We start from the raw sequence: 25,912 nt of genomic DNA on the forward strand, positions 1-25,912 counted from the left end.
CGCTGCAGTTCCCGGGAGAGCCCTGCGGTTCCATGGGTACCAATTTACATCTGCGGATATCCGCATCTGCGGGTATACATTTGTATCTGTGCAGGGCTCTACGGATTGGCCTGAAAATTGGCATGCCACTTGGGGTATGTCTATTCAGCCCATGGAATTGAGCCTCCCAGCCTGTGTCAACAGACTTGCACTAAAGGGCCGGTTTGGGCTCCGCAAGGAAGAGCTCAGTGAATGAGAAATGTGAGCAACCCATCCACCAACCCAGCTGGTGGTTTAGACTGTTGCTGATCTGCAGTCCTAATGACTCTGAGTTCCAATTCCCTGCTTGCCTGACTTCTGTATTTAGTTTGTACACCTGGGCTTTTATGGATCCAGCCTAAAACTATGGCTAGTTATCCACATAAATATTGTATCACTTAATGCCCTGGAGTTCATGTAATATCAGATATGCTTCTGCTGGGCCCTGGTAGAGCTTCCTTTACTGCCTAGTGGTACCTCTGGTTGATATCTGAAAAGTGCCCCTGAAAACTCTCCACAGCACTTTGTTCTGCTCACATTTGCCCTTGAATCATACCTCCTCACTTCCCCCACTTTCTCAAAACCAAGTAAAATTCACATGCAAAAAATGTTGTTTATGAGGAGTTAAGAGGGCAGGAGCTCAGCTCTTTGTGGTTTTTCAGCATGGGAGAGTTTAATTCCCAGAACTCAAATGTTGGGAAATTAGGAAATGCAATTACCCCTTCCTAACCAAATGTGCCATTTTCTCTGTGCCCTGCATTCCTATTCAAACAGTTGAACAGACCTTCACTGTGCTCTGTGCAGCACCATTGGTCTGGGAAGTACTTGCTGTTGGTTGGCAGAGGTAAACTACACTGATCCCCTTGAGGGGACTCATTGAGCAGAGTTCAGGTGGTATAGTTGTTGTATGGGAAGTATTGCCTTAACTCTGCATTTCCTGTTTGACATTTGGGCTTAAATTGCAGCAAGAAAGGTTTAGGGTGGACATTAGGAAGTTTTTCCTAACTGTCGGGGTGGTTAAGCGCTGGAATAAATTGCCTAGGAAGGTTGTGGAATCTCCATCATTGGGGATTTTTAAGAGCAGGTTGGACAAACACCTGTCAGGGATGGTCTAGATTAGTCCTGCCATGAGTGCAGGGGGCCGGACTTGATGACCTCTCGAGATCCCTTCCGTTCTATGATTGTTCTCTGATTTACATTCTGGGAGCTAAACTCCTGCTTGGGCAGGGCAGGATGAGCACAGGGCAATTTTGAGTGCCTCCAGTCTTAACTTCATGTTAATTCGGTTTTTGTGTGCGATAGTGTGATCCTGCTGCTCCTCTTCCTGCTGCCATAGACAGAAGATGGCAGCATGCTGGACTCCTGCGGTTCACTGGCAGGCTGGGAATTATGCAGCAGCTTCTTTTCCATTTAATCAGTACAGAATTGATTTGATATGAAATTCAACTGATTTTATGCTGCCCCCACATCTCCAGTTTTCAATATGTTGTATAGTTTTATATTGTTATGGAATTAACTGCATCATCAATATGGGGGAGACCTGGGAAGGGGTCATTTGGGCTTTTGCATCTGGGGATGTGTGGGAGGCAATTTGGGATTGTGGGATAAGCACGTTAGCAGAATGATTCTGCTACAGTCGTCTACTGTGAAACGGTTCATAGTCCTGAGTGAAATGGTCACTTTGAGGTTTCAGAGTTATTACCCCAGGAGTGAGGTGAAGAGGGATGTTTACACTCGTCTGAGTTATTGATTCAGGCTGTCTGCAAAGTCAGGCAGGCATTGTATCAGCTGGGTCATGTTCTCAAGGTTTTCTTCACAACCATAAGGGCTAGAAGGGTGGGTTGTTTTTTAAATGAAGTGGAGGCTCTGGAGCCCTGTTCTGCTAAAGGGCAAATGGCACAAATATTCAGAATGTTCTGGGATCTCGTATATCTGGAAGCAAAAAGGAGTTCCAAGATGATAATATGGGCAGATTCAGGAGTTGGTTCAGAGCTAGGGGACCAGATGTCCTGTTTTTAAAGCGATAGTCCCATTTTTGGGACTTTTTCTTTTATAGGTGCCTATTTTCCCCCCACTCCCATCCTGTTTTTTTTCACTGTTGCTATCTGATCACCCTATTCAGAATAGTGTTGCCAAGTGGTGGTGGTCACACACACAGTGGAGCAGAGCCTTATGGGGAAGGAGAAAATGTGGAGGGACGTGGGTTTGGGTTTTTAGGGTGGCTCTGATGGTGCAGTTCTGGGTTTACTGGTGGTGGAGAGGAAGGTGTGCTGAAGGGACTGGGCTCTGAGGACATGGAGGTTGGAGTGGGGGATACATCAAGCAGCAGTTGGCTGTTTTGGCCTTACATTTACGTTAACAAGATGAATCTTAGTCGTAGAACTAACAGATTGTCTCCTTCTCACCCTTTTTAGGAAACGTCTGGAAGAAGCTCCCTTCATGACAAAATCTTTGAGAGAAGCTCAGATGAAGGAAAAGTTAGAGCGCTACCCAAAGGTAGCCTTTATTCCTTCTCCTCTTTCTGGCTGAGTGTAAACTTAGTGGTCAAATAGCTTCAGGGCCTAAACTGTGACCACCAAGATCCTAAGCGCTTGCAGCTGCTCTTAGGGGAGGGTTTCTAAGGTCTTGTACACTGCACAGTTTTGTCGGCAAAACAGTGGAGGTGTACACACTACAATGCTTCTCCTGCTGACAAAACTCTCCTATTTTTCCGACAAAATAAAACCACCTTGACAAGAGGGCAGAGATTTTTGCAGCAAAGATAGATCAACAAAGTGTCAGTGTAGACACTGTGTTCATTATGTCGCTGTAACTGACCTCCAGGAGGTATCCCACCATGACCACTCTGCTTACCGTTTTGAACTCTGCTGCCCTGCGTCCAGCCACCCAGACAGGCAGCCCTCCCCTTTCAAAGCCCCAGATAGTTTTGACACTTCTCAGCGTGGAGAGCTCATATAGCTACTGCCCAGCTGAGCATGCGGCTCCTGGCAGCAAATGCACTCCTGCCTGGACTACTGGGGAGGAGGGTGGATCTCCTGGGTCTGTGGGCAGAGGAGGCTGTGGGAGAACTCCGAGGGAATCACCAAATCAAAACTTTAACGTGGAATCCTGCTCTCCCCGGCATGCATGAGCAGGCAGGGCAGGCGGGCTGCTGCTGGGGGGCGGGGCGAGACTTGTGGTGTGCTGAGCAAGCGAGTGAGGTGGGGGATGATGTTGGGGTGTCCCCCTCCACTCCCCAGTGTACCAGTCTCTGCTGAGCTGGGGTTAGGGGACTGGGACACCAGCTGTCTCTGCCCACCAGCTTCTGCTTCAGGATTGGTTACTTCCAGCTGCTGTCAGAACTTAGAGACCGCGTGCCGACACACTCTCTCTCCCCCAACTCTCTCTGTCTCTCTCTCACTCACACACCTACCCATTTACCTCTGTGGGCTTCTTGTGTTAGTGTGCAGCAATGTCAGTTTGTTCATATTACCAGGTGCTACTTTAAAACGTGATTTACAATGTGTTACTTTTCGGGCACACACAGCAATCAAAACAAGGTTCCTAGCACGGCGCAAACAAACAATGCCAAGCTCAGCATACTACAGCAACACACATTACTGTGGCTCAGTGTTAAAATGCTCCTTCAAGGCATCCCCTACCCACATAGCCCATTGGGCTCCTCTTTTAGCCTCGTGTTCATAATGCACAGCACAATACTGAACAAGTGCAGGATCCATGCTTTCTGACAGATGGCTGGGGTGCAAGTTACCAGGGCAGTTGAAAGAGGCTGGCAGTCTAATAAGATGCCCATGAACAATGGCATTGAGAAACTTTCATTATGTGATGCTGTACCTGACCCCATAAGACATTGCAAACCCTTCCCAAAGTACCCTGTGGCCAGTTGCACAGTGGGATAGTTACCCACAGTGCATTGCTCTCTGTGTCAATGCAAGAGCTGCTATTGTGGGTGTGCTCCACTGACACAAGAAGCATAGTGTGGACATGCAACAGCGGTTTAATTACAGTAGTGGCTGTATATCGGCATAACATGCGTCGACAAAACTCTGTAGTGTAGACAAGGCCTAAGTGTCTGACATGGCTTACATCTGCAGTGATGTGCATGTGAAAACATCTGTCCATAATGGCTCCATTCAGTGGCAGAGAGAATTAATTTTATTCAATACAAAATTACACAAGATAGTTAAATCCAAAGCTGACTGCAAAGTTACCAAGGGATCTCACAAAACAGGGTGACTGGGCAACAAAATGGCAGATGAAATTCAATGTTGATAAATGGGAAGTAATGCATGTTGGAAAACATAATCCCAACTATACATATAAAATGATGGGGTCTGAATTAGCTGTCTCCACTCAAGAAAGATCTTGGAGTCACTGTAGATAGTTCTCTGAAAACATCTGATCAATGTGCAGTGGCAGTCAGAAAAGCTAACAGAATGTTGGGAACCATAAGGAATGGGATAGATGATAATAAGACAGAAAATGTCATAATGCCACTATTAAATTCATGGTACACCCACGCCATGAATATTGCATGCAGTTCGGGTCGCTCCATCTCAAAAAAAGATACGTTAGAATTTGAAAGGGTACAGAGAAGGACCAAAAAAATGATTAGGGGTATGAAACAGCTACCATATGAGGAAAGAGTAAAAAGACTGGGATTGTTCAGCTTGGAAAAGAGACGACTAAGGGAGGATATGATAGAGCTCTATTCATGACTGGTGTGGAGAAAGTGAATAAGGAGGTATTGTTTATCCCTTCCTATAACACAAAGAATCAGGGGTCACCCAATGAAATTAATAGGCAGCAGGTTTAAAACGAACAAAGGAAGTACTTCTTCACACAACACGCAGTCAACTCGTGGCACTTGTTGCCAGAGCATGTTGTGAAGGCCAAAACTATAAATGCATTTAAAAAAAAACAAACCAAAAGCTAGGTGAGTTCATGGAGGACAGGTCCATCAATGGCTATTTGTGAAGATGGTCAGGGATGCAACCTCGTGCTCTGTGTGTACCTAGACCTTTGACTGCCAGATGCTGGGACTGGACGACTGTCTGGATCACTTGATAATTGCCCTGATCTGTTCTTCCCCTCTGGGGCACCTGGCATTGGCCACTCTCGGAAGACCGGATACTGGGCTAGATGGACCATTGGTGTGACCCAGAATGGCCGTTTTTATGGTCTTTCTTTATTTTAAAATGGCTTGGAAGCATCAAGTGGTGCATATAGCAGTCTGTGTGACCATGTGAGCTTCCCTCTGTTCTCCTCATCCTCTCCCTGCACTTTTCTGCTGACTGTTACATTCCTATAGCATCTTGTTCCAAATTAAATGGCAAGGTCTTTGGGGAGGGGCTGTCACTTCCTGTGTGTATGTGCGATCCGCATCCCATTTGGGGTCTCAAGGTGCCACCACAATATAAATAATAGTTGACGTTCTTGTGTGCCACCTCTCAGGAAGAGAGTCAATCCTGTATGAGCCTCTTGTGAGGCAGAGGTGACCTGGCCTCTACCTGAGCCCTGACTTTAGTGAATGGGGCTCTTACTCTTTGAGAGTGAATGTTTCAGCTGATGCAGCTTTGTTTCTGACTAGGTCGTGCTTCGAGTCCAGTTCCCAGACCGTCATGTTCTGCAAGGGTTCTTCCGCCCCAATGAAACTGGTAAGAGCATCCCTGCTTCTGTCTCACTGGTGATGCCTAGCCTGCAGTGCCACTTACAATTGTGAACTAGTGTTACAGGAGGGGGGCACCGGGCATCTCTGCACTGCTCGGGGGAGCGATACAGCTCTGAAGAAGCTGCAGTAATTAGTTGCACTGTCACATCTCCACCCACCTGAGTGGGCATCCTTTCAAAGGTGGGTGCATAAATGGTTGGAAAACTGTTCCCAGAGGATAGTTATCGGTGGTGCGCAGTCAAAGCTGGAAAGGCATATCAAGTGGGGTCCTGCAGCGATCAGTTCTGGGTCCGGTTCTGTTCAATATCTTCATCAATGATTTAGATAATGGCATAGAAAGTACACTTATAAAGTTTGCAGACAATACCAAGCTGGGAGGGACTGCAAGTGCTTTGGAGGATAGGATTAAAATTCAAAATAATCTGGACAAACTGGAGAAATGGTCTGAAGAAAATAGGATGAAATTCAATAAGAAAAAATGCAAAGTACTCCACTTAGAAAAGAACAATCAGTTGCACACATACAAAATGGGAAATGACTGCCTAGGAAGGAGTACTGAGGAACGGGATCTGGGGGTCATAGTGGATCATAAGCTAACTGAGTCAGCAGTGTAACACTAGCAAAAAAAGCAAACATCATTCTGGGATGTATTAGCAGGAATGTTGTAAGCAAGACACATACAAGAGAAGTAATTCTTCCATTATACTCCATGCTGATTAGGCCTCAACTGGAGTATTGTGTCCAGTTCTGGGCACCATATTTCAGAAAAGATGTCGACAAATTGGAGAAAGTCCAGAGGAGAGCAGCAAAAATGATTAAAGGTCTAGAAAACATGACCGCTGAGGGCAGATAGAAAAAAATGTTTGTTTAATCTGGAGAAGAAAAGACTGAGAGGGGACATAATAGTTTTCAAGTACATAAAAGGTTGTTACATGGAGGAGGAGGGAAAAAAATTATTCTCCTTAACCTCTGAGGATAGGATAAGAAGCAACGGGTTTAAATTGCAGAAAGGGCGGTTTAGGTTGGACATTAGGAAAAACTTCCTAACTATCAGGGTGGTTAAGTACTGGAATAAATTGCCCAGGGAGGTTGTGAAATCTCCATCATTGGAGATTTCTAAGAGCAAGTTAGACAAACACCAGTCAGGGATGGTCTAGATCAGGGTTGGGCAAACTTTTTGGCCCGAGGGCCACATCTGGGTATGGAAATTGAATGGCGGGCCATGAACGCTCACGAAATTGGGGGGTGGGGTGCAGGATGGGGTCAGAGCTCTGGGGTGGGGCCAGAAATGAGTTCAGAATCCGGGAGGGGGGGTCAAGGCTGGGTCAGGGGGTTGGAGTGTGGGGGGAGGCTCTGGGGTGGGGCTGGGGATGAGGGATTTGGGGTGCAGGAGGGTGCTCCGGACTGGGACCGAGGGATTCAGAGGGCGGGAGGGGGATCAGGGCTGAGTCAGGGTGTTGGAGCGCATGAGGGTGTCAGGGGTGCTCGCTCCAGGCGGTGCTTATCTCAAGCAGCTCCTGGAAGCAGCGGCATGTCCCCCCTCCGGCTCCTATCCGGAGGCATGGCCAGGCAGCTCTGCGCACTGCCCCATCCGCAGGCGACACCCCTGCAGCTCCCATTGGAGCCAGTGGGGGGACATGCAGCTGCTTCCGGGAGCCATGCGGAGCCACGGCACACGCAGAGCAGGGCAAGCTCCTGACCCCGCTCTCTGGCTGGAGCACCGGAGCGGGGAAAGCCCCAGACCCTCTTCCCCAGCAGGAGCTTGAGGGCTGGATTAAAACGTTTGATGGGTTGCATGTAGCCCGTGGGCCACAGTTTGCCCACCCCTGGTCTAGATAATACTTAGTCCTTCCATGAATGCAGGGGACTGGACTAGATCAGTGGCTCTCAACCTTTCCAGACTACTCTACCCCTTTCAGGAGTCTGATTTGTCTCGCATACCACAAGTTTCACCTTAGTTAAAAACTACTTGCTTCCAAAATCAGACATAAAAATACAAAAGTGTCACAGCGCACTATTACTGAAAAATTGCTGACTTTCTCCTTTGTACCATATAATTATAAAATCAATCAATTGGAATATAAATATTGTACTAAAATTTCATTCTATATAGAGCAGTACAAACAAGTCATTGTATGAAATTTTAGTATATACTGACTTTGGTAGTGCTTTTTACGTAACCTGTTGTAAAACTAGCCAAATATCTAGATGAGTTGATGTATCCCCTGGAAGACCTCTGTGTATCCCCGGTCGAGAACCACTGGATTAGTTGGCCTCTTGAGGTCCCTTCCAGTGCTACAGTTCTATGATCCTATAAGGAGCTAGTGCAGGCTGTTCATGTTGCTTCAGTGAGTTGCGTAAAGAAAGGCTTGGAGACATTCACCTTACGCAGACCTGCAAAGGAAGAAGACTTATTTGCAGGATTGCTTGATGGGGGCCATGCCCAGAAAAGCTGTGGTGTCTCAACTGAGTGTCACTATTCTTGCCATACTACATAGTGTTGTCCCATTAGAGTTGAGGCTTGTTCCAGCCAGAGTGTGAGAGAAGACTTGATTCAACTGTTGTGTCTGAAGTTACCAAAGCCCAAAACAAAAAAGCAGGTGTCCTCAGCTCAGCCAGAATAGTGGGGAGATTAGAGTTTCTTGCAGGGAATATGTCAGTGTATGCACCCAGTTGCTCTCCTTGCTACTAATTTAGATCCTCCACCTTTGGTGGAATCAGGTGGCCTTGCCAATTAGACTACTTGATGTTGCCCCAGGAAACACCTGCTGTCTCATTAGACCTGAGAATTGGTGACCAGAGTCTCAGGTGTCTGTTCCCCTCTGCAAATCCAGACTTGCTGGCTATCTGGTGCAAGACTTTAAAGCTTCTGTTTGTCAGGTGGGGTATGGACTTTGTCCACCATGTTTTCAGGGCATTGGGGGTGGGATGGATAGAAGAGTTAATAACAGAAGGGTTAATTTGGTAACCAGTCAATACCATGTAGTAGAACCAAAGGAATAAGTAAAGGTTCCAAAGGTCCCCAATCTAGTTGTAGCTGCAACTTCAGTCATTTGTGTAGCTAGTGACGTTTCCATTTGAAGGTAGCAACTGGGGCCTGTAATCACAGGAGATGATATTACTCTGTGGTCCAGCAATGGCACCCAGTCTCAGGCTTCTGGCTTGCCAGCTGTTGCCTCTCTTGGGTGAGGACCAAACTTCTCATTCCCTTCTTACCAGGGTATGTCCTGACTGAGCAGTTTCACGCCTTCACTAGGTTACTGCCAGCAAAGACAGTCTGCCTAAACAGACCCCCTTGCTTTCTCTTCAGAGACTGATAACAGAGTGACTGCTCCGAACATAATTTACCACACAGCTCTTTCTAAACAAGACTACTTTTGTCTTAAGATAAAAAGTGCTACTGAGAAAACATATTAAAAACACTAAAAGAGCCTACACATGCTCACAGTCTACCAGAGTTGATCCCAACTCTAGCATCGGTTCTGGCAAGAACAGACTTTCAACACACCACCCTAGGGTTTCCTTGTGGTTACAAGTTCATCATTGCTTCAGCTCAGAACAAGCACCGTCATGACTAGTTGATACAGATGAGGGATCTTTGATCTAGAATTTCCAGGAGGAGGTAATTAGTATACAATGGGGGTCACTTCCCAGGGCATATCTTCAAAAGGTGGCTTTAGAGGGGAGAATTTGCATTCCCCTCACCTCAAGGTATTTCCTAGGAAATCAGCTTCACACACATTGATCTAAAAAGACCTTTGAACTTCCACATATCTTCCATAGATTGCATTAATCTTGTTTTCCTCCTAATGAAGGTTCCTACAATCTGTTGTACATAAACATTTGCATTTCCAATACAATGTACCCCAAAAGTAATAAGCCTACTTCAAGTATCAGAGGGATAGCCGTGTTAGTCTGGATCTGTAAAAAGCAACAGAGAGTCCTGTGGCACCTTTAAGACCAACAGATGTATTGGAGCATAAGCTTTCGTGGGTGAATGCATCCGACAAAGTGGGCATTCACCCACGAAAGCTTATGCTCCAATACATCTGTTGGTCTTAAAGGTGCCACAGGACTCTCTGAAGCCTACTTCAGTTAAGTTTAACTTAGTTCAGTAAAGTTCATTCAGGATATTGTCATTCTGTCACAGATGACTGGTGCACACAGCTGTATTTTCCATGTAAATGAGTGATCCTGGGGGTGTTTGGGAAGATTCCTTGCGAGTCTGCAGCAGTAAATGTAAGGCTCATTTCCTCCTTTCAGAGGAACAGGACCTCCCCTCCATCCCTTAGCCAAAATGGAGGGCCAAGGTGGTACTGTGAATGGAGGAACTGATGGGACAGGTAATGCTCAGGTACTATGGTGAGGTGGGCTATACGAGACCTAGGTAGAGTGCGCGCTCCATCAGGACTCTCTTGTGTGGAAATCCAAGTGGGGTTTATGGCCTAAAAGGAGAAATGGGGGGGGGGGAGGAGGAGGAGGATTTTTGCTGGAAGCAAGGGCTGATGCACTGATTTACCCACTGTCTGCTTTGCTGGGACCCTGTGCTACTATCAAGGGGTCTGCTCCCTCTTTCCAGAGAGGGGTATAGTGGTGACAACTGTGATATTTGTTCCAGAGAGAAGTACCTGAGATACAGACTCTGCTGTCATGCGGGGGGAGGGGGGGAAAGGGGGGATATTTGAGGAACAGGCTGTGTCCCTTGCCCAACATATGGGCTGTGTTGGTGGGCTTGTGTGAGATATGGGCTGTCCCCCTCATCCTGCAAACCTTCTCTTCTCCTTCACTTCACAGTTGGCATTTTGAGAGACTTTGTGAGAAGCCACCTTGCAGATGCAGAGCTGCCATTTTACCTGTGTGAGTCCAGTGGTTTCTTGAACCCATTCCTTCCCTTGCAGGCCTTTCCCTGGAGTGATGGTCTGGTACAAAGCCATCTCCCCTCCATCCCCCGGGGTGATACCCTGATACTTGACCCAGGTAGGATTGTCTCCCCTGTACATGACTCAGGAGTGCAAAGCGTTGTAACCTGCTCACCTCAGACTAATTTTTGTAGCCATACTGTACTCTTGTCTGGACTTGAGTTGAAGCATGTGTGGACAGTGAGGGTGTCTCTTTCCCTTGAGTGGAAACAGTCCGCCCCCAAACCAGCTGCTTGTTGTTCTGGTTTACGTGCTCTCCTGATTGTAATTTGTTCTTTAACTTCAGTTATTGCACCTCCCAGAGCCATCTTGAGTAATGAGAATGAAACCCTCTTCCAGGTAAGTACTACTTCTCTGTCTGAATTGCTCCCCTTCTCGCCACTGTACCAGGCACTGTAATAATTTTAAAGGGAGGCTGGATAATATTATAACCTCTGTAGATTTGTGCTCGGCAATGGCCAATGGATTCAGGTTTTCAGAGCATAAGCTCCTCACCAAGCAGTCCTCTCTGTGCAGCAAGATGCAGTGTCTGTTTAATGGAAAGTTGTTGTGCCTGGGTTCTTTAGTCAGGTGTGAGACATAATCCTTGCCTTAAAGAGATTCTAGATAATCTTCCTTTGAAGAATTGCAAGAGGCAAGTTACTGGGCTAGACTGACTTGTTGTCTGACCCATTGTGGCAGAAGGTGGAATACTGGATGAGACAGACCATTTTTCTTATCTGCCACTATAAGAGGTAGAAGGCTGGACCTAGAGGAACTAATGGTCTGACACTAGAGGTAGTCTCTCTTGGCTTACTGTTGATTTCAGAGCTAGAGACGGTTGATTTAGGCGGACCTGGGTGTTGTGGAGGAGCCGCTTTCCATGTTTTGAATTTTCCAGCAGGCTGGAATTCCTGGAGGCAGGACTGTCCTTAGAGGGGTGCGGGGCCCAGGACATAGGCGGTGAGTTTCTATCTGCCGGGGGGTGTTCCCCCCGGCTCTGCTCAGGCCCCGCTCCCACCCCACCCCTTCCCCCAAGACCCCCACCCTGCCTAGTTCCACCCCCTCCTCCAAGCGCGCTGTACCCTTGCTCTCCCTCCCCCCCCAGCGCCTCCAGATGCCACATAACAGCTGATCGGTGGTAGGCGCTGGGAGGGAAGGGGAGGCGCTGATCAGCGGGGCCTCCTGGTAGGCAGGAGGCGCTGGGGAGGTTGGTGGGGGGGCTCCTCCTTGCCCCCCCCACCTCACCTTCCTGCCTGCCACCTCATGAAGTGCAGGGCCCCCAAAGCACAGGGCCCAGGGTGGTCGCCCCTATTCGCTGTACCCTAGGGACGGCTCTGCCTGGAGGCTTTTGCACTTGCCAGGTAACGTGGTCTGACTGAAGTCTCAGTACAGAGCCTCCTTTGGAGTGAAGAACTAACTACTAGAGAGACAGTGAAATAGCTCTACCATTGACTTTGCTAGCAACTTCACTGTGTATAGACAGGGCTTCCCTTCAGGACTAGTGTGGTCATTTGTAGAGTGATATGCCAAAGATCATTTGTAAGGTGCGGAGTCAGGCAGAATGTAATGGGAGATTTTGCTTCCGCAGTGTATGAGAGAGCGCTTTTCTGGCGACATATTGAATTAGGAAGGGATTAGAGCGCCTCCGAAGTTGTTTATAATGGAGCTTTCCAAATTCCACACCTTCCTAGTCAGGCCATGTGGAGGAGACACAAGTGCAGCTGTTGCTAGGCTATTGAATATGCATGGAGACAAATAGTATGAGCACCTGCATTCACACCCACAGCCTGATCCCTTCCTGGGCCTGGAGCCTGCTGAATCCCCTTGACCAAAAGCTACAGTTAGCCCCGAAGATGGTGGTTCTACAACTTTTGCTAACGGCTGAGCTCCTCTCCTTGTCGCAATGCCTTTGCCCAGGATCCCCAACTAAGGAATGTTTCAAGTGTGCTTGCCTTCCTGAGTCTCCTGGTACTGATCACAGCCCTGGCTGGTCAGTGGCTCAGGAATTGCACTGGACCCAGCTACACTGCCTGAGTGTTGCTGCATCTGTATTGACCTTGCTCTCTCCACCTGAGCCTGACATTTGCCTGAATGTGCTGGTGTGCCTGGCAGCCCAGCCCCAGGCAGGAATGGGACAATCAGTGTGTGAGACACACACAATGTCGTCCTGGTGGAAAACAGCCAGCCTAGTGTTTGTCTCTTCAAAGCCACTTCATGCATTTTAATTAATAACAGAAATGCCAATGGAAAGCTCCTCATGCCTTTGAACTGGGAAATTTTCCCACTCATTGTGAAGACAACTCCTCTCAGCTTCCCCCCCGTTTGTGCCACTTGCCCACAGCTGCCACCCAACACGTTGTCTCTAATTTCTACACAGTTGCTGCAGTGGGAAATGGGAGAAAGAGTTTTTGTTTGGAGCTCTGGGAAGTTCCAGGAAAATAAACGAAACTGTGATTCAATTTCTAATGACATGATTGGAGTAAATTCCTGAAAATGGGAAGTAATGGGAGATGATTTGCACTGGTGTGGGTCGGGGGAGAAGGGACACCTTCCCTTCTGCTTTCTGACTTCCCTTTATCCCTGCCCCCAACAAACCCCTTTTGATCCCACGTGCCTCTCTAGGGGCTGGTCTGCATTGGGAACTTACATCAGCATCGCTGCGTGTCTCAGCTACTGCCTCTCTGGAAGGTGGAGTCCTATACCTACAGGAGAACCCCTCCCTTTGGCATAGGCAGTGTACACTGAAGCACTACAGCAGTGCAGCTGCAGCACTGTAGCCTTTTCAGGGTAGACCTATCCTAACTCCCAATCTGTGCCCTCCTCCCTTTTCCTTTTCAACTCCTCTGGTGTATAGGTCACATTCTGCACCTACAACTTCTTCCTCCAGTTCCCATTTTGGCCTTCTCTTGCAGGATGAATGGTCTAGAGACGGTAGAGCAGGAGCTTCTGTTTTCCTCACCGTTAAAAATTTACATCTTATTTCCAGTCTGAATTTGTCTAGCTTTGACTTCCATCCATTGGATCATGTTACACCACCTCTGCTAGACTGAAGAGCTCACTATTATATATTCTTTCCCATGTAGATACGTACAGATTGAATCAAGACACCCCTTGACCTCCTTTTTGTTAAGCTAAATATATTGAGCTCCTTGAGTTTATCACTATAAGGAATGTTTTCTGATTCTTCATGTGCAGTGTTGTTGTAGCCATGTCAGTCCCAGGATATTAGAGAGACAAGGTTGGTGTGATGATATCTTTTATTAGACCAACTTCTGTTGGTGAGAGAGGCAAGTTTTTGAAATTACATAGAGCTCTTCTTCAGGCCTGGGAAACTTACTCCGGCTACATCTACACTGGGGCCATGTCTACACTAGAGACCGTACAGCGGCACAGCTGTACCAATACAGCTCTGCCACTGTAAGATCGCTCGTGTAGCTGCTCTATGCCGACAGGAGAGAGCTCTCCCGTCAACATAATAAAACCACACCAGCGAGTGGCAGTAGCTAGGATGGTGGGAGAAGCTCTGTGCACACAACCACTTATCCAGGCAAAACTTATGTCGCTTGGGGGTGTTTTTTCATACCCTTGAGTGACATAAGTGATAGTGTAGGCATGGCCTAGCAACACAGCTGCACTGCTGTAGCACTTCTGGTGAAGACACCCTAAGCTGACGGGAGAGAGCTCTTCCGTCAGCTTAATTACTCCACTTCCCACAAGAGACATTAGCTATGTCAGCAAGAGAAGCTTTCTTGCGGACACAGCACTGTCTACACTGGCACTTAGGTCGGTATAACTTATGTTGTTTAGGGGATTACGCTGAGCGACATAGGTGCTGAGTTTCTAACCTGCCGGCAGTGCTCCCCCCACCTCCGCCCAGGCTCCGCCTCTGCCCCCACTCCACCCCTTCCCAAATGCCCCACTCCCACCCTGCTTCTTCCCACCCCGGCTCCGCCCCTGCCCTGCCTCTTCCCTGCCTTTTCCCACCCAGTTCACTCCATCCCCTGAGTGCGCTGTGCCCTCGCTCCTCCCCCTTTTTCCCAGCACCTCCTGATGCCTCGAAACAGCTGATCTGTGAGAGGTGCTGGGAGGTAGGGAGAGGCGCTGATTGGCGGGGCCTGCCGGCGGGCAGGACGCACTGGGGGGAGGGAGAGGCGCTGATTGGCGGGGCCTGCCGGCGGGCAGGACACACTGGGGGGAGGGAGAGGCGCTGATTGGCGGGGCCTGCCGGCGGGCAGGACGCACTGGGGGGGAGGGAGAGGCGTTGATGGGGGGGCTGCCAGTGGGCGCTAAGCACCCACCATTTTTTCCTGTGGGTGCTCCAGCTCCCGAGCATCCATGGAGTCCGTGCCTGTGCCGAGCGACATAAGTTCTAGTATAGACAGGGTCTGAGGTGTCACAGCTAAATACAGTGTGGAACAGATTGGTTAGCACAAGTAGTTCACACACATTTCAAGGGACCATTCCAGGTGAATTGTCCTGTCAACACCCCTCCAGTCATAGGGAGGAAGGGGCAGGGTGAGAAGAGCTCCTGGGGTGGTTAGTGGGTTATAGATAAGGCTGTGAGTCTGTCACAGCAGTCACAAAAATCATGGATACCGTGACTTTCTGGGACTTCTGCAGCTGCAGCCACTGGTGCAGCAGCCCCAGGGCCATTCACACCGGCTGCTGCTGGAGTGGCCCCAGGCAGTGGCCTGTGCAGCTGGCCCCTGCCCCCTCTCCCGAGCAACAGTGGGGCCCCTCCCCTGAGCAACAGTGGGCCTCCAAGGCCCCCCAGGAGCAGCTAAGGTTAGTCATGGGTATTTATAAAGTCATGGACAGGTCACAGGCCTGTGAATTTTTGTTTATTGCCCGTGACCTGTCCATGACTTCTGCTAAAAATACCCATGATTGAATCTTAGCCTTAGTTATAGATTGTTGCAATAAGTCATAAATTCAGTGTGTCTATTCAGTCCATGATTTTTAGTGTCTTAACAAAGTTATGAATTTAAACTCTAATTCTTCAGTCATCCTTGTGGCTCTTTTCTGAAGCCTCTCACATTTATCAACATCGTTCTTGAATTGTGGGCACCAAAACTGTACACAATATTCCAGCAGCGGTCGCACCAGTGCCAAATACAGAGGTAAAATAACCTCTCTGCTCCTACTCGAGATTCCCCTGTTGATGCATCCCAGGATCACGTTCGCTCTTTTGGCCACAGCATTGCACTGGAAGCGCATGTTCAGCTGATTGTCCACGACTACCTCCAAATCTTTTTCAGGGTGTAAAATGCTCGCAACCAGAAATCCCCACTTACATCAGTGGGGCACTTTGCACACACTCTGTACAGGTGCAAATGAGGACTTATCATGGGGGGAATCAAGGCTGGTGAGTATGTGGACCGACAAAGTTGGCATGAACTCCTTAGTCTGGCAGGTCTACACAGAAGTTTTTGCTGGTATAGCATTGTCAGTCCGGGGGTGACACTTGTATACCAGCAAAAACCCCAGTGTAGTCAGTTTTACTGGCATAAAAGTGCTTTTGCCAGAATAACTTATTTAGTTCAGGGATCCAGTTATAAGCTATACTAGCAAAAGATTTTTTGCTGTTACATACTATGTTTACAGTAGGAGGGTTTGCCCGTAGAGCTGTAGTGTCAAACCATTTCAGGTGTAGACATGACTTACGCTGCTTGGTATGCTCACAGGCTTCAGGACCTGCTACTCTGAAGCCACTTAATTTTACACACTCTGCTTCAGCAGCCGAGGTTAACAACTCCTGGAATTAAGTATCTGCCCAGTTCACTCCCAGTGCAATACGTATCCACCTTTATTTTTAGCGGTGATGGCTGGGGTAGAAACATCAGGAAGTGGGACATGGGTATGTAACTGTGCAGTTAAAAGCTTCATGGAATTTTGTGCTATATGCACTTCGTGTGACATTTCCAAAAGCTCATAATTGTTGTTTTAAAACCTATTTTCTCCAAAACCTAGTAAATCCTGCCTGGCTCATCAGAGTCTATTTGTAAAAACAAGCTGGTGCTAAGTGAAGGTCGCTGGAATATTTTTACATTGAGGATTTTTTTTTTTGTATTTAACTTGAAAACAATTGACGGAATTTTGTTCAAACATTTCCTAAATTCTTCTCAGGAAGATTCCATCCCCAAATGTGAATGTTTCAGGGAGTGGGGAGAGGATTCAAAACAAGATAGAATGGAAATGATTTCACAATCTGAACTGCAGGGGTTGAGACTGGTGACAGTGCTATGATGAGATGGTGGTGGCAGAAGCTGAGGTATAGGGCTGAGAAGAGGAGTGAGAGTTTTGGGCGGGTTGCCTGGAAGCAGGAGGAAGATTGGTTTGTTTGAAGGGGAGAGAAGTTGGTACAGGCTTGGAGTGGGAGGCTTGAGAGGGAGAAGGCAAAGGGAAATGTAGGCCTGAGATGGGGTGGAGGGATGAAAGCAAATACACTCAGACTGAGGCTCGAGAGCTGCAAGTGGCTCTTCAATGTCTCTCTTGCGGCTCTTTGCAGCATATCATATTAGAACACTGTGATTTAATTATTAGCCAATCGGGATGCTTTTACTATGCTACTAACCAATTGTAGTTGATAAGATAATACTTGGTCAGTCATTTTGCTGTGAGAATAATTGTGTGTGTATAGAGACAGTGTAAATGAAACAGTGAATTCTCACCCTGTCTCTCTTTTGGGTGATGTTGATCACTAATTTGGCTCCTGAATCACTGAGGTCTGAATATCACTGGATTAAAATGAGGTGGAGTGAGAGGGAAGGGGGAGGTGTGGGCAAGGGGGGGAGAGGAGAGGGCAGGAGGCCTGGGGCCCTCCTGTCTTCAAAGTTATGTAAAGTGCTTTGGTGGCAGCAGACTCCTGTGTTCTTCCCTCTGCCCCCGGCTGTTGGGAATGTGAGCTGGGGGAGGGGCACCTCGGCAGCATACACTAAAAACCTAAAAAGAAGAACAGGAGTACTTGTGGCACCTTAGAGACTAACTTAGTCTCTAAGCTGCCACAAGTACTCCTGTTCTTCTTTTTGCGGATACAGACTAACACGGCTGCTACTCTGAAAACTAAAAACCTAGAAGCCGTTTATTGATAGCTGGGTGTAAACCAGCCTCCAATGAGAAGTGGGTTTTCAGAGTGGAGGGATTGAGTTTGATGCCAGTGGCCATGTTGCCTGTGTCCCAGGCCTGGGGTCCTCAGCTCTGTAGTGTCATGGTCTGGTGGAGACAGGAAAGAGTCTGTGTGTTTATAAAACTTTATTTAGAAGAAGCATCAAACGGGAAGGAGTGATTCCTGTTCATACCCTTCCAATTACCCAGACTGCCTGCCGGAGACCACAGTATTCTAACTTACTAGGCTGGTGCCTTGTCCCAATTTAGGTTGGCTGATTCTGGGTGACACTTTGCTCCCCGCTACCAGCATAAATCGTCTTTCATCTGTAATTTTTGCCTTGAGTCAGCGGAGGCTCCATGCTGTAATGTCTTCTGCTTGGATAGACTTTCCCTGCCGCCGGAGATCTGAGTGCTTGGCAGGGGCTGAAGGGGGCTTTCTTCTCTGGAGAGAAATGGGTGCGGAAGCTGCTTTGGCTTTCATGTCCCTGGCAATTCTGTTATTGTTGGATGCCCTTTTTATGGGCTGCTGTTACTAATCAGGCTGCTTCGCCTAAACCTTGGTGCTCTCAGTAAAATTACACCAGCACAGAACAGGAGGAGAGGTTGTGTATTTGTTATTGGACCTGTCTGGGCACCAGTGCAGGGAGCAGTGTGGGGGAGGAGGATTCGCTCACACCGTTCTCTGACTTGCTGGCATGCTCCAGCATTGTTTGCCAAGTAGTGAAATCCTGAGTCTGGGAGCAGGTTTGTGCTGCTTGTCTGTTCCCGTAGAGATGGGGCTCAGAGAGGACGCTTCTGCACCCGGCCCCTCACTAGATGGGACTTGGCTCCAGATGGAAGTTTCTGTGGGGCCTTTGCCTCTGCTTAGGCCTCTGCCTTCCTTAGGGAGGAGGCTTCCTGCCCCCAACTCTACCCAGTATATGAGGTTTGGAGGGGAGGCCTCTATGCTGGAATCTGCTCCCACTCCCAGAACTGGATGTCAGGATATAGGGGTGGGAGGACAGGGCTGCTCCCTGGGATTGGTGGGCTTCTGGGTAGGATGGAGTAAGCGACAGAGAGCCTCTGGCCTCCAATACTGGAGAAATGGAGATCTGCACTTAGGGGATCTTGGAACACTTTACCCCAGCAGGGAGGCTAGGTCCTGGCATGAAGCACAGTGTGTGAGCTAATAGAAGGGCTGAGAATGTGGGACTTCTCCTCTCTCCCTCCAGTAACAGAAGCCAGAATGTGGGTAATGTTTGTTAGGAACAGCTGGGAGCCTAAGCCTGACTTGTCGCTAGTAGGCCAAAGGAACAGTTTCCTTGGTGGTTCCATGGTGGGAGAGGGTTGTCTTGCTCTAGTGAATACAAATGTCCTTTATATTTCTGTCGTGTCCCCCCCCCTCCCCCCAAATGTATAGTGTTGTGTCCAGGCCACTAGTAACAGGCACTTAGAGTGCTTTGTACCCAATGTGACTTGCTAGCAAGGGGGCTAGATGTGTACGTGTCCTTGTGACTTTTCACTTAATGGGATGTTCCTTATGTTATTTTAGAACCCAGCAGAGGTTTAAACCACATCTGAAAAAAAACCCAAACAAACACATCCTGCCCTATAGAATCTTCATGCCTGGAAATGCTGTTTTTCTTCATTAACATTTAGGGACATTGGACTGGAAGGACTTTCCTAGATCATGGACTCCAATCCCCTGCTGTCACAGGCAACCCTATCGTATAATCCTGTTCATAAGTGTAACAAGCTCCATTCTAAAAATAGTTTGGTTGTTTTCCTCCCTTATTCCTACTAGGAGACTGTTCCAGAACCTATCTTCTCTGATATTAGAAACAGTCTTCTACTTTCCAGCCTAAATGTATTCATGGACAGTTTATTTCCATTTGTTCTGGTGCCAGCATTGTCCTTTAGTGTCAATAGCTTCTTGCTCTCCCTGGTCAGCTCAGCTCTCCACTCCCCCGCTCATCCTAGCAGCCCTTCTCTGCACCTGCTCCAGTCTGAATTCAGCTTTCTGGAACTGAGGGGATCAGAATTGTACATGGTATTGCAGATTTAACTGTCATATTTTCAAGCTCTATTATCTGTTCATTCTGTCTTACAAAAATCTCATCAGAGCAGCAGCGGCCGACATCTCAAAATAAACAGGGATTTTGCTTACAATGTTTGCTAGGCTGCATGTTCATTTCAGGAGTAACATGACCGTTATCAAAAGCAAAGATACTTGTTAGGGGGAGAGTGCATTGAGATCTGGTTATAGGGCTTTAATTTGAGTCTTCCCATCCTTAGGGACTACTTATATATAAATATGAGCCCATCCATTCAGCCTGCAATTAAGCTATTGTATAAATGCCAGTCTATCGGCCTTTTGGTTTTTTTTTTTTAGTTTTTTATTCTCCTTTCACTCCTGGGGATTAGACGTATGCTTCCCAGTCAGGGTGCCTGAACTCTAGGGAGAGAGGAAATGGGACACAGTGATAGAACCCCAGGAGTAGAGGAGCAGGGACTGGTTTGATGCATGTTGGCTCATGTACAAACCAGCTTCAGATTTTTGTCTTCTCTCTTTCTAAAGCACCTTGTACCATAGTGTCTAAATTCTATAGGTGGATTATAGAAAATGGGATGAGGGTGCGGAAGAGCAGCCAGTCCTCCAACGTCCTTTTGGTTCAGTTTCTTCAGCTTCTGTTCTTTGAGAAATGCACTGCTACAGAGGGGAGTCTGACAGTGTGACCTGAAAATGGTGAGGCTCTTTCTGATCAGCTTTCAGAGGGGTTTCTAGAGCAGAGGTTCCCAAACTGGGGTTCGTGAACTCCTGGGGGTTCACGAAATGTTACAGGCAACAGAGGGTCCTGTGGCACCTTAGAGACTAACAGAAGTATTGGGAGCATAAGCTTTCATGGGTAAGAACCTCACTTCTTCAGATGCACTTCTTGCAAGAAGTGCATCTGAAGAAGTGAGGTTCTTACCCACGAAAGCTTACGCTCCCAATACTTCTGTTAGTCTCTAAGGTGCTACAGGACCCTCTGTTGCTTTTTACAGATTCAGACTAACACGGCTACCCCTCTGATACTTGAAATGTTACAGGGGGTTCTTGGGGGGGGAAAAAATTCCCTAATGGCGGACAGAGCTGTCCCTAAGAACCCCGGGCAGCATGGGGTCAGCAGCCCGGAGCCCCTGGACTTCCAAGAACTAAGAGGATCAAAGCAAGTCGATCTATCACACTGAGGAGATTTAAACTTCAAGACTCATAAGAAATGGAAAGGAAAGTGGCCATTTTTTGCTGTTTTTTAAATTAAATAGGCAGCTAGTATTATTTTTAAAATTATGATGATGAACACGTTTAAGCTTTATTGTAATGTGCGTTGTTTGCCTGGACTGCTCAAGACCTGAATGCTTGTCTAGGAGGAACTCTTTGAGTTAGCTTCTTAAATACCTTCATGCTGTTTCACATCTGATATTCCTTGATGAAACATAGGAGCCTTGTCTTATAATGGGCTTATTCAAAGCGATACAAGTTACGAAAGTGAGATCTTGGAAGAGTGTTGCCATTTTCATAATGTAATAAAAATACTGTAGTGATAAATAAGAACATAAGAATGGCCTTACTAGGTCAGACCAAGGGTCCATCTAGCCCAGTATCCTGTCTTCCGAGAGTGGCCAGTGCCAGGTGCCCCAGAGGGAATGAACAGAACAGGTAATCATCGAATGATCCATCCCCTTTCGCTCATTCCCAGCTTCTGGCAAACAGAGGCCAGGGACACTTAATAATAAACATGTGTAATAAGCATGTCATAAAAACTAATTTTATATTTCCAAGATCACTGCTTTTATAATTTATACTCAGGTAAAGGAGAAAATCCCTGGAAATATTCATTTTTAGGAAGGGGTTCGCAAGACTTGACATTTTACTGAAAGGGGTTCAAAGGTTGTTAGTTTGGGAACCACTGTTCTAGAGCCTTCTGTCAGCTGTAAAAAAGGCTTTGCCTCTGGTTTGAACATGTGATATGCTGGATAAATACGTCTGACTGTCTATCTGGTCCCCATTACTGCAGTATCTGAGCATCTCACACTCGTTAATGTATTATCCTCACAACACCCCTGTGCAGCAGGGCTGTTATCCCCATTGTACAGATGGTGAACTGAAGAGAAGAGAAATTAAGGGACTTGCCCAAGGTCACACAGGAAGTCTGTAGCAGAGCAGAGACTTGAACCCAAATCCTGGACTAGCGCCCTAGTCACTGGACCATCTTCCCTCTACACTGAACTGCCTTGATGGGGTGATTTCTGAGAGAGAGTGGACCTATGCTATTGAGAGATTTGTAGATCAGAGCCAGAGCCTTGCAATGGATTTGGTATTGAATTAGGAGCCAGCGGAAGAGGTGGAATACAGTCTTATTGACGCTTCTTTCACCCACCCAAGCTGATAAGGCTGTTGGAGTCACAATCATTTATTAAACTTGATAGCCACAGTAAAGGGGGAAACCTTTAAAGTGTGCAATCAAAACCAGGAAAACAAATGTTGTCAACTTATTTGCCAAGAAGCCTGGTAGAAGGAATTGTTTCTGAAGTGAATGTCTTGGAGTGAGTGTGTGTGTGTGTGTGTGTGTTTACAGTATAGTGAGCGCACAGACTGGCAACAACATGGAGTTTTTGGAACCTATAAAGACTTCAAGGCATTGCTTTGATATTTTGTTATTGCTGTTTTTCCTGGCTGCATTATCCCCATGTCCCTTGAATTACTTCATAGCTTTCTCAAGGGCAGAACTGGATCATCTGTAGGCTCTTTGCAGCAGCACTCAGCCCCAGCGGCTTGTTTGGGCTATTCTAGATGAGCTGAACGTCTCAAAGATGCTTTTTCCGTTCTCTCCCTCCCTCCTCATCCCAGGGACAGACACTGGCATGACTCAGGTCTTGGGCTTAGCAGAAACTAAAGCACTGATCTGTGAACTAGTGCTGAGAAACAGTGAGCCGAAGGTATGAATCCCAGACTCTGTAAAAGCCGAGGCAGTAAAGGGAGCAGGTGGCCAGGGTCCCACCTTCAAAGGAACTGAAGGAACCCCTACACTTCCATATAAATACCCATTTTTTCTAATCAGATCTTAGAATTCTCTGAGTGTCGGGAAAGGCTCCCACTGGCCTTTACCCTGGGGAGGGACTCCAGAGGAGCTGTTTGTTTCTTTTCTGTCCCTTCTGTTCTGGTTCCATTTCTTCATTAGTGTCATTTGCATTTCTGTTCTTTAGCGATGCTGACAATGTCCCTGGGCTGTGTGAAGCCACCTCCGCTGTTGGGCTTGCAGTTCTGACAAGACTTTGAAAATAAGTTCAGAAGAAAATCTACCCCATTCAGGGTCAGCCCATCTTAGAGGCATTTCTAATGGCTGGTCTGGTGAGGCAGACACTGGAATTCAGCCTTCTTAGTACAGCCTGGAACCTGGCGCACACCTTCATTGTTTGGGGTCTTAGCCCATTTCTTGTCTGTTCAGGATGTTCTGGGCAGATAGATTACTACCCAAAATCCTTACTTCTTACCTACCTCTTGTCCTGTTGGATGCTGCAAATCATACCCATAAATAAGACTAAGATTTTGTCATGATTATTTTTAGTAAAAGTCACGGACACATCACTGGCAATAAGCAAAAATTCATGGAAGCCGTGACCTGTCTGTGATTTTTGCTGATGCGGCTCTATGGTTTCCCCCACCACCGTGGTGGCTGGGAGCTGTGGGGTTCCTTCTCTGCCCATGACAGCTGGGAGCTGCCAGGTGACCATATTTCCCAAAGAGAAAACAGGACACCCCCAGCCGCTCGCCCGAGGTGTCTCCTTCCCTTCCCCCCCACCCCCGCTCTCCCCAGAGTCTGTCACCGGAACCCTGCCAGGGCCCCGCTGTCTCCGGAGTCCCACAGCCCCTGGGGATGAAGCAGAGAATGTCAGAGGTCTCTGGAAGTCACAGATTCCGTGACTTCCATGACCTCCATGACATGAATGTAGCCTTACCCATAAAGCTTTGTGCCTGCCTGTCATTTACACTGATTTTGTGGAGCTGATGACAGCACCCAGAAGGTGGAATGAGGAAATAGGCATTGTGGGCAGCATTAAGGATTTCCTCAGACTAGATGATTTAGCACAGAAATTCTGCTAAAAAATGTTTCTGTCCAGCTCTATGGTTAATTTTCAGGGGCCATGTCCTTCTGATCTCCGCGCAGGGGGTCACTGAATGCTCCTTCTACTGGGATCCCCTTTCTTATCAGCCTTGTCAAGATAGCACATTCAAACGTTATCTGATAAAGTTTAATGGGCCTCAAACCTCTCTGCCAGCTGATATTTGTCTCAGTGTATCATCTCAGCGGTTGCAGCCCTCCAGTTGAGAAACTTTATTCTTGGGTATTAAACAAGAAAGAGCTATTTAGGCAGAATGTCCCTTTGGCTGTGGCTCTGTTTATTTCCTTTCTGGAGATGCTCTTTGCTCTCTTGTGAGAGAAGCTTTTGATCCATTGGCTTCCCCAAGCACTGGTTTCTGTGTTTGGGGGTGGGGTGTATTGTGCAGTATTTCATGCTGGTCGCTTTGATTCCTGCATCTATATGGTGTCCCTTTGAAGCACTCATTTTCTTATTAATCTTTTAACATCAGACTACCAGCAGACCTGTGGCACTCTAATAATGTCAGATCATATAATGGAAAGAATGCTGCTCATCCTAGCAGCTGCAAGTTCCCCCTCAGACAGGAGTCTCTGACTGATCCTAGAGCTTCTGAATTCATTCAGTAAACCAGTGGTTCTCAAAACTTTTTTTTTTTTTTTCCCACGGACAACTTGAAAATTGCTGAGTGTCTCGGTGGACCACTTAATGATCTTTCCAAATGTTTGTACCATTAGCTAACTATTGTAAAGCAAAAAGAACAGGAGTACTTGTGGCACCTTAGAGACTAACAAATTTATTAGAGCATAAGCTTTCGTGGACTACAGCCCACTTCTTCGGATGCATATGCTAGTCTCTAAGGTGCCACAAATACTCCTGTTCTTTTTGCGGATACAGACTAACACGGCTGCTACTCTGAAACCTATTGTAAAGCACTTTGGATAGAAGTGTTATATAAAAAACCTAAATAATAATTAATGTGTTTTTGTTCTACAAATAAAAGCACACAACTCATGTTTTAATATCGCTGAGCTGGGCTGGAAAGGAGGGGAAATCTCTCCCTCTCTCCCCCACTGCGGCAGCCCCCAAGCTGGGGCTAGGAAGGAGGGGGTTCTCTCCCCGGCAGCTGCAGCCCTGAATCTGGAGAAGGTTGCCTCTTTCTGTGGCGCCCTAGTCCTGCACGTCCCAAATTTCCTCTACCCCCTCTTCTCACCCCACTGCCCCCCCCACCTCCTATTCCCCCCAAGGCCACCACCTCACCTTACATGTGCATCTTCTCCAGGGTCCAGGCCCCTAATTAATGGAGCCATGCCTGTGCGGCTCCACTAATTAGGTGGACAGCCCTTCATTCTCTCGTGTGCGGCCGCCCAGGTGCACACCATAGAAGGAACTATCTGCGAGCCACCTGAACGGAGCTCGCGGACCACAGTTTGAGAACCTCTGCAGTAAACCTAATAACAATATAGTTATCATGGGCATATTTTTGCAGCATTCATTCATTCATTTTAGGGTTTGTGTGTGATGCGGGGAAGGAGGGTGGGGATGTGCAGTAGAAGTACTGGATAGAGAACACTGCCTGAAATCCTTTCTGTGTTCCAGAGTACAAACTACTAAAATATGCAATAAAAACCAAGTCAAAAATGTGTCCTCATGGGTCATTGCTGCTGGTCTAACTGGGAAAAATCCCTCTAATTTAGGCATTTATACCATAATATGTAATGCCCCATACACCCTGATGTGACTGGTTCCCCCTGGGGTGCCACCTGGAACTGGCTCTCACACTGTACTGCTGTGAGAAGCTGCAAAGCCCTCCAGCCTGCACTTTCACCAGCATAATACAGGTACGGACACACCCAGCTGCAGTTACATACAGGCTCTCTGACAAGCCCCTGCACAGAAAGGCTACAGTTAAGGCAACTCCCAGCTCCCCAGGTGCTCACCCCCTCTGGAGTATAAACCCAGTACTGTCTTGCACTGCACAGGGAACTGTACAGCAGAAGGTCATAACATTCGCCCCCTCCCTCAATGTGGAGCGGAATATGCAACAGCCTTTGCCCGAGTTATGATTCCCACACACTTCACTCCAACTCACTCA

The 25,912-nt window shown here is 47.5% G+C and overlaps 1 protein-coding gene across 1 annotated transcript in view; it reads left to right on the plus strand.

Annotated features, from left to right (window-relative positions):
- ASPSCR1 (ASPSCR1 tether for SLC2A4, UBX domain containing) overlaps nt 1–25,912 on the plus strand; it is a 79,698-nt gene that overhangs the window by 38,324 nt on the left and 15,462 nt on the right. The window contains 4 exon segments of the mRNA XM_024104722.3: nt 2,433–2,514; nt 5,609–5,675; nt 10,484–10,546; nt 10,895–10,947. Coding sequence (XP_023960490.1) covers nt 2,433–2,514; nt 5,609–5,675; nt 10,484–10,546; nt 10,895–10,947 — 265 coding nt within the window.

The sequence above is a fragment of the Chrysemys picta genome, chromosome 12 (assembly GCF_011386835.1).
Source record: "Chrysemys picta bellii isolate R12L10 chromosome 12, ASM1138683v2, whole genome shotgun sequence".
NCBI lineage: Eukaryota > Metazoa > Chordata > Testudines > Emydidae > Chrysemys > Chrysemys picta.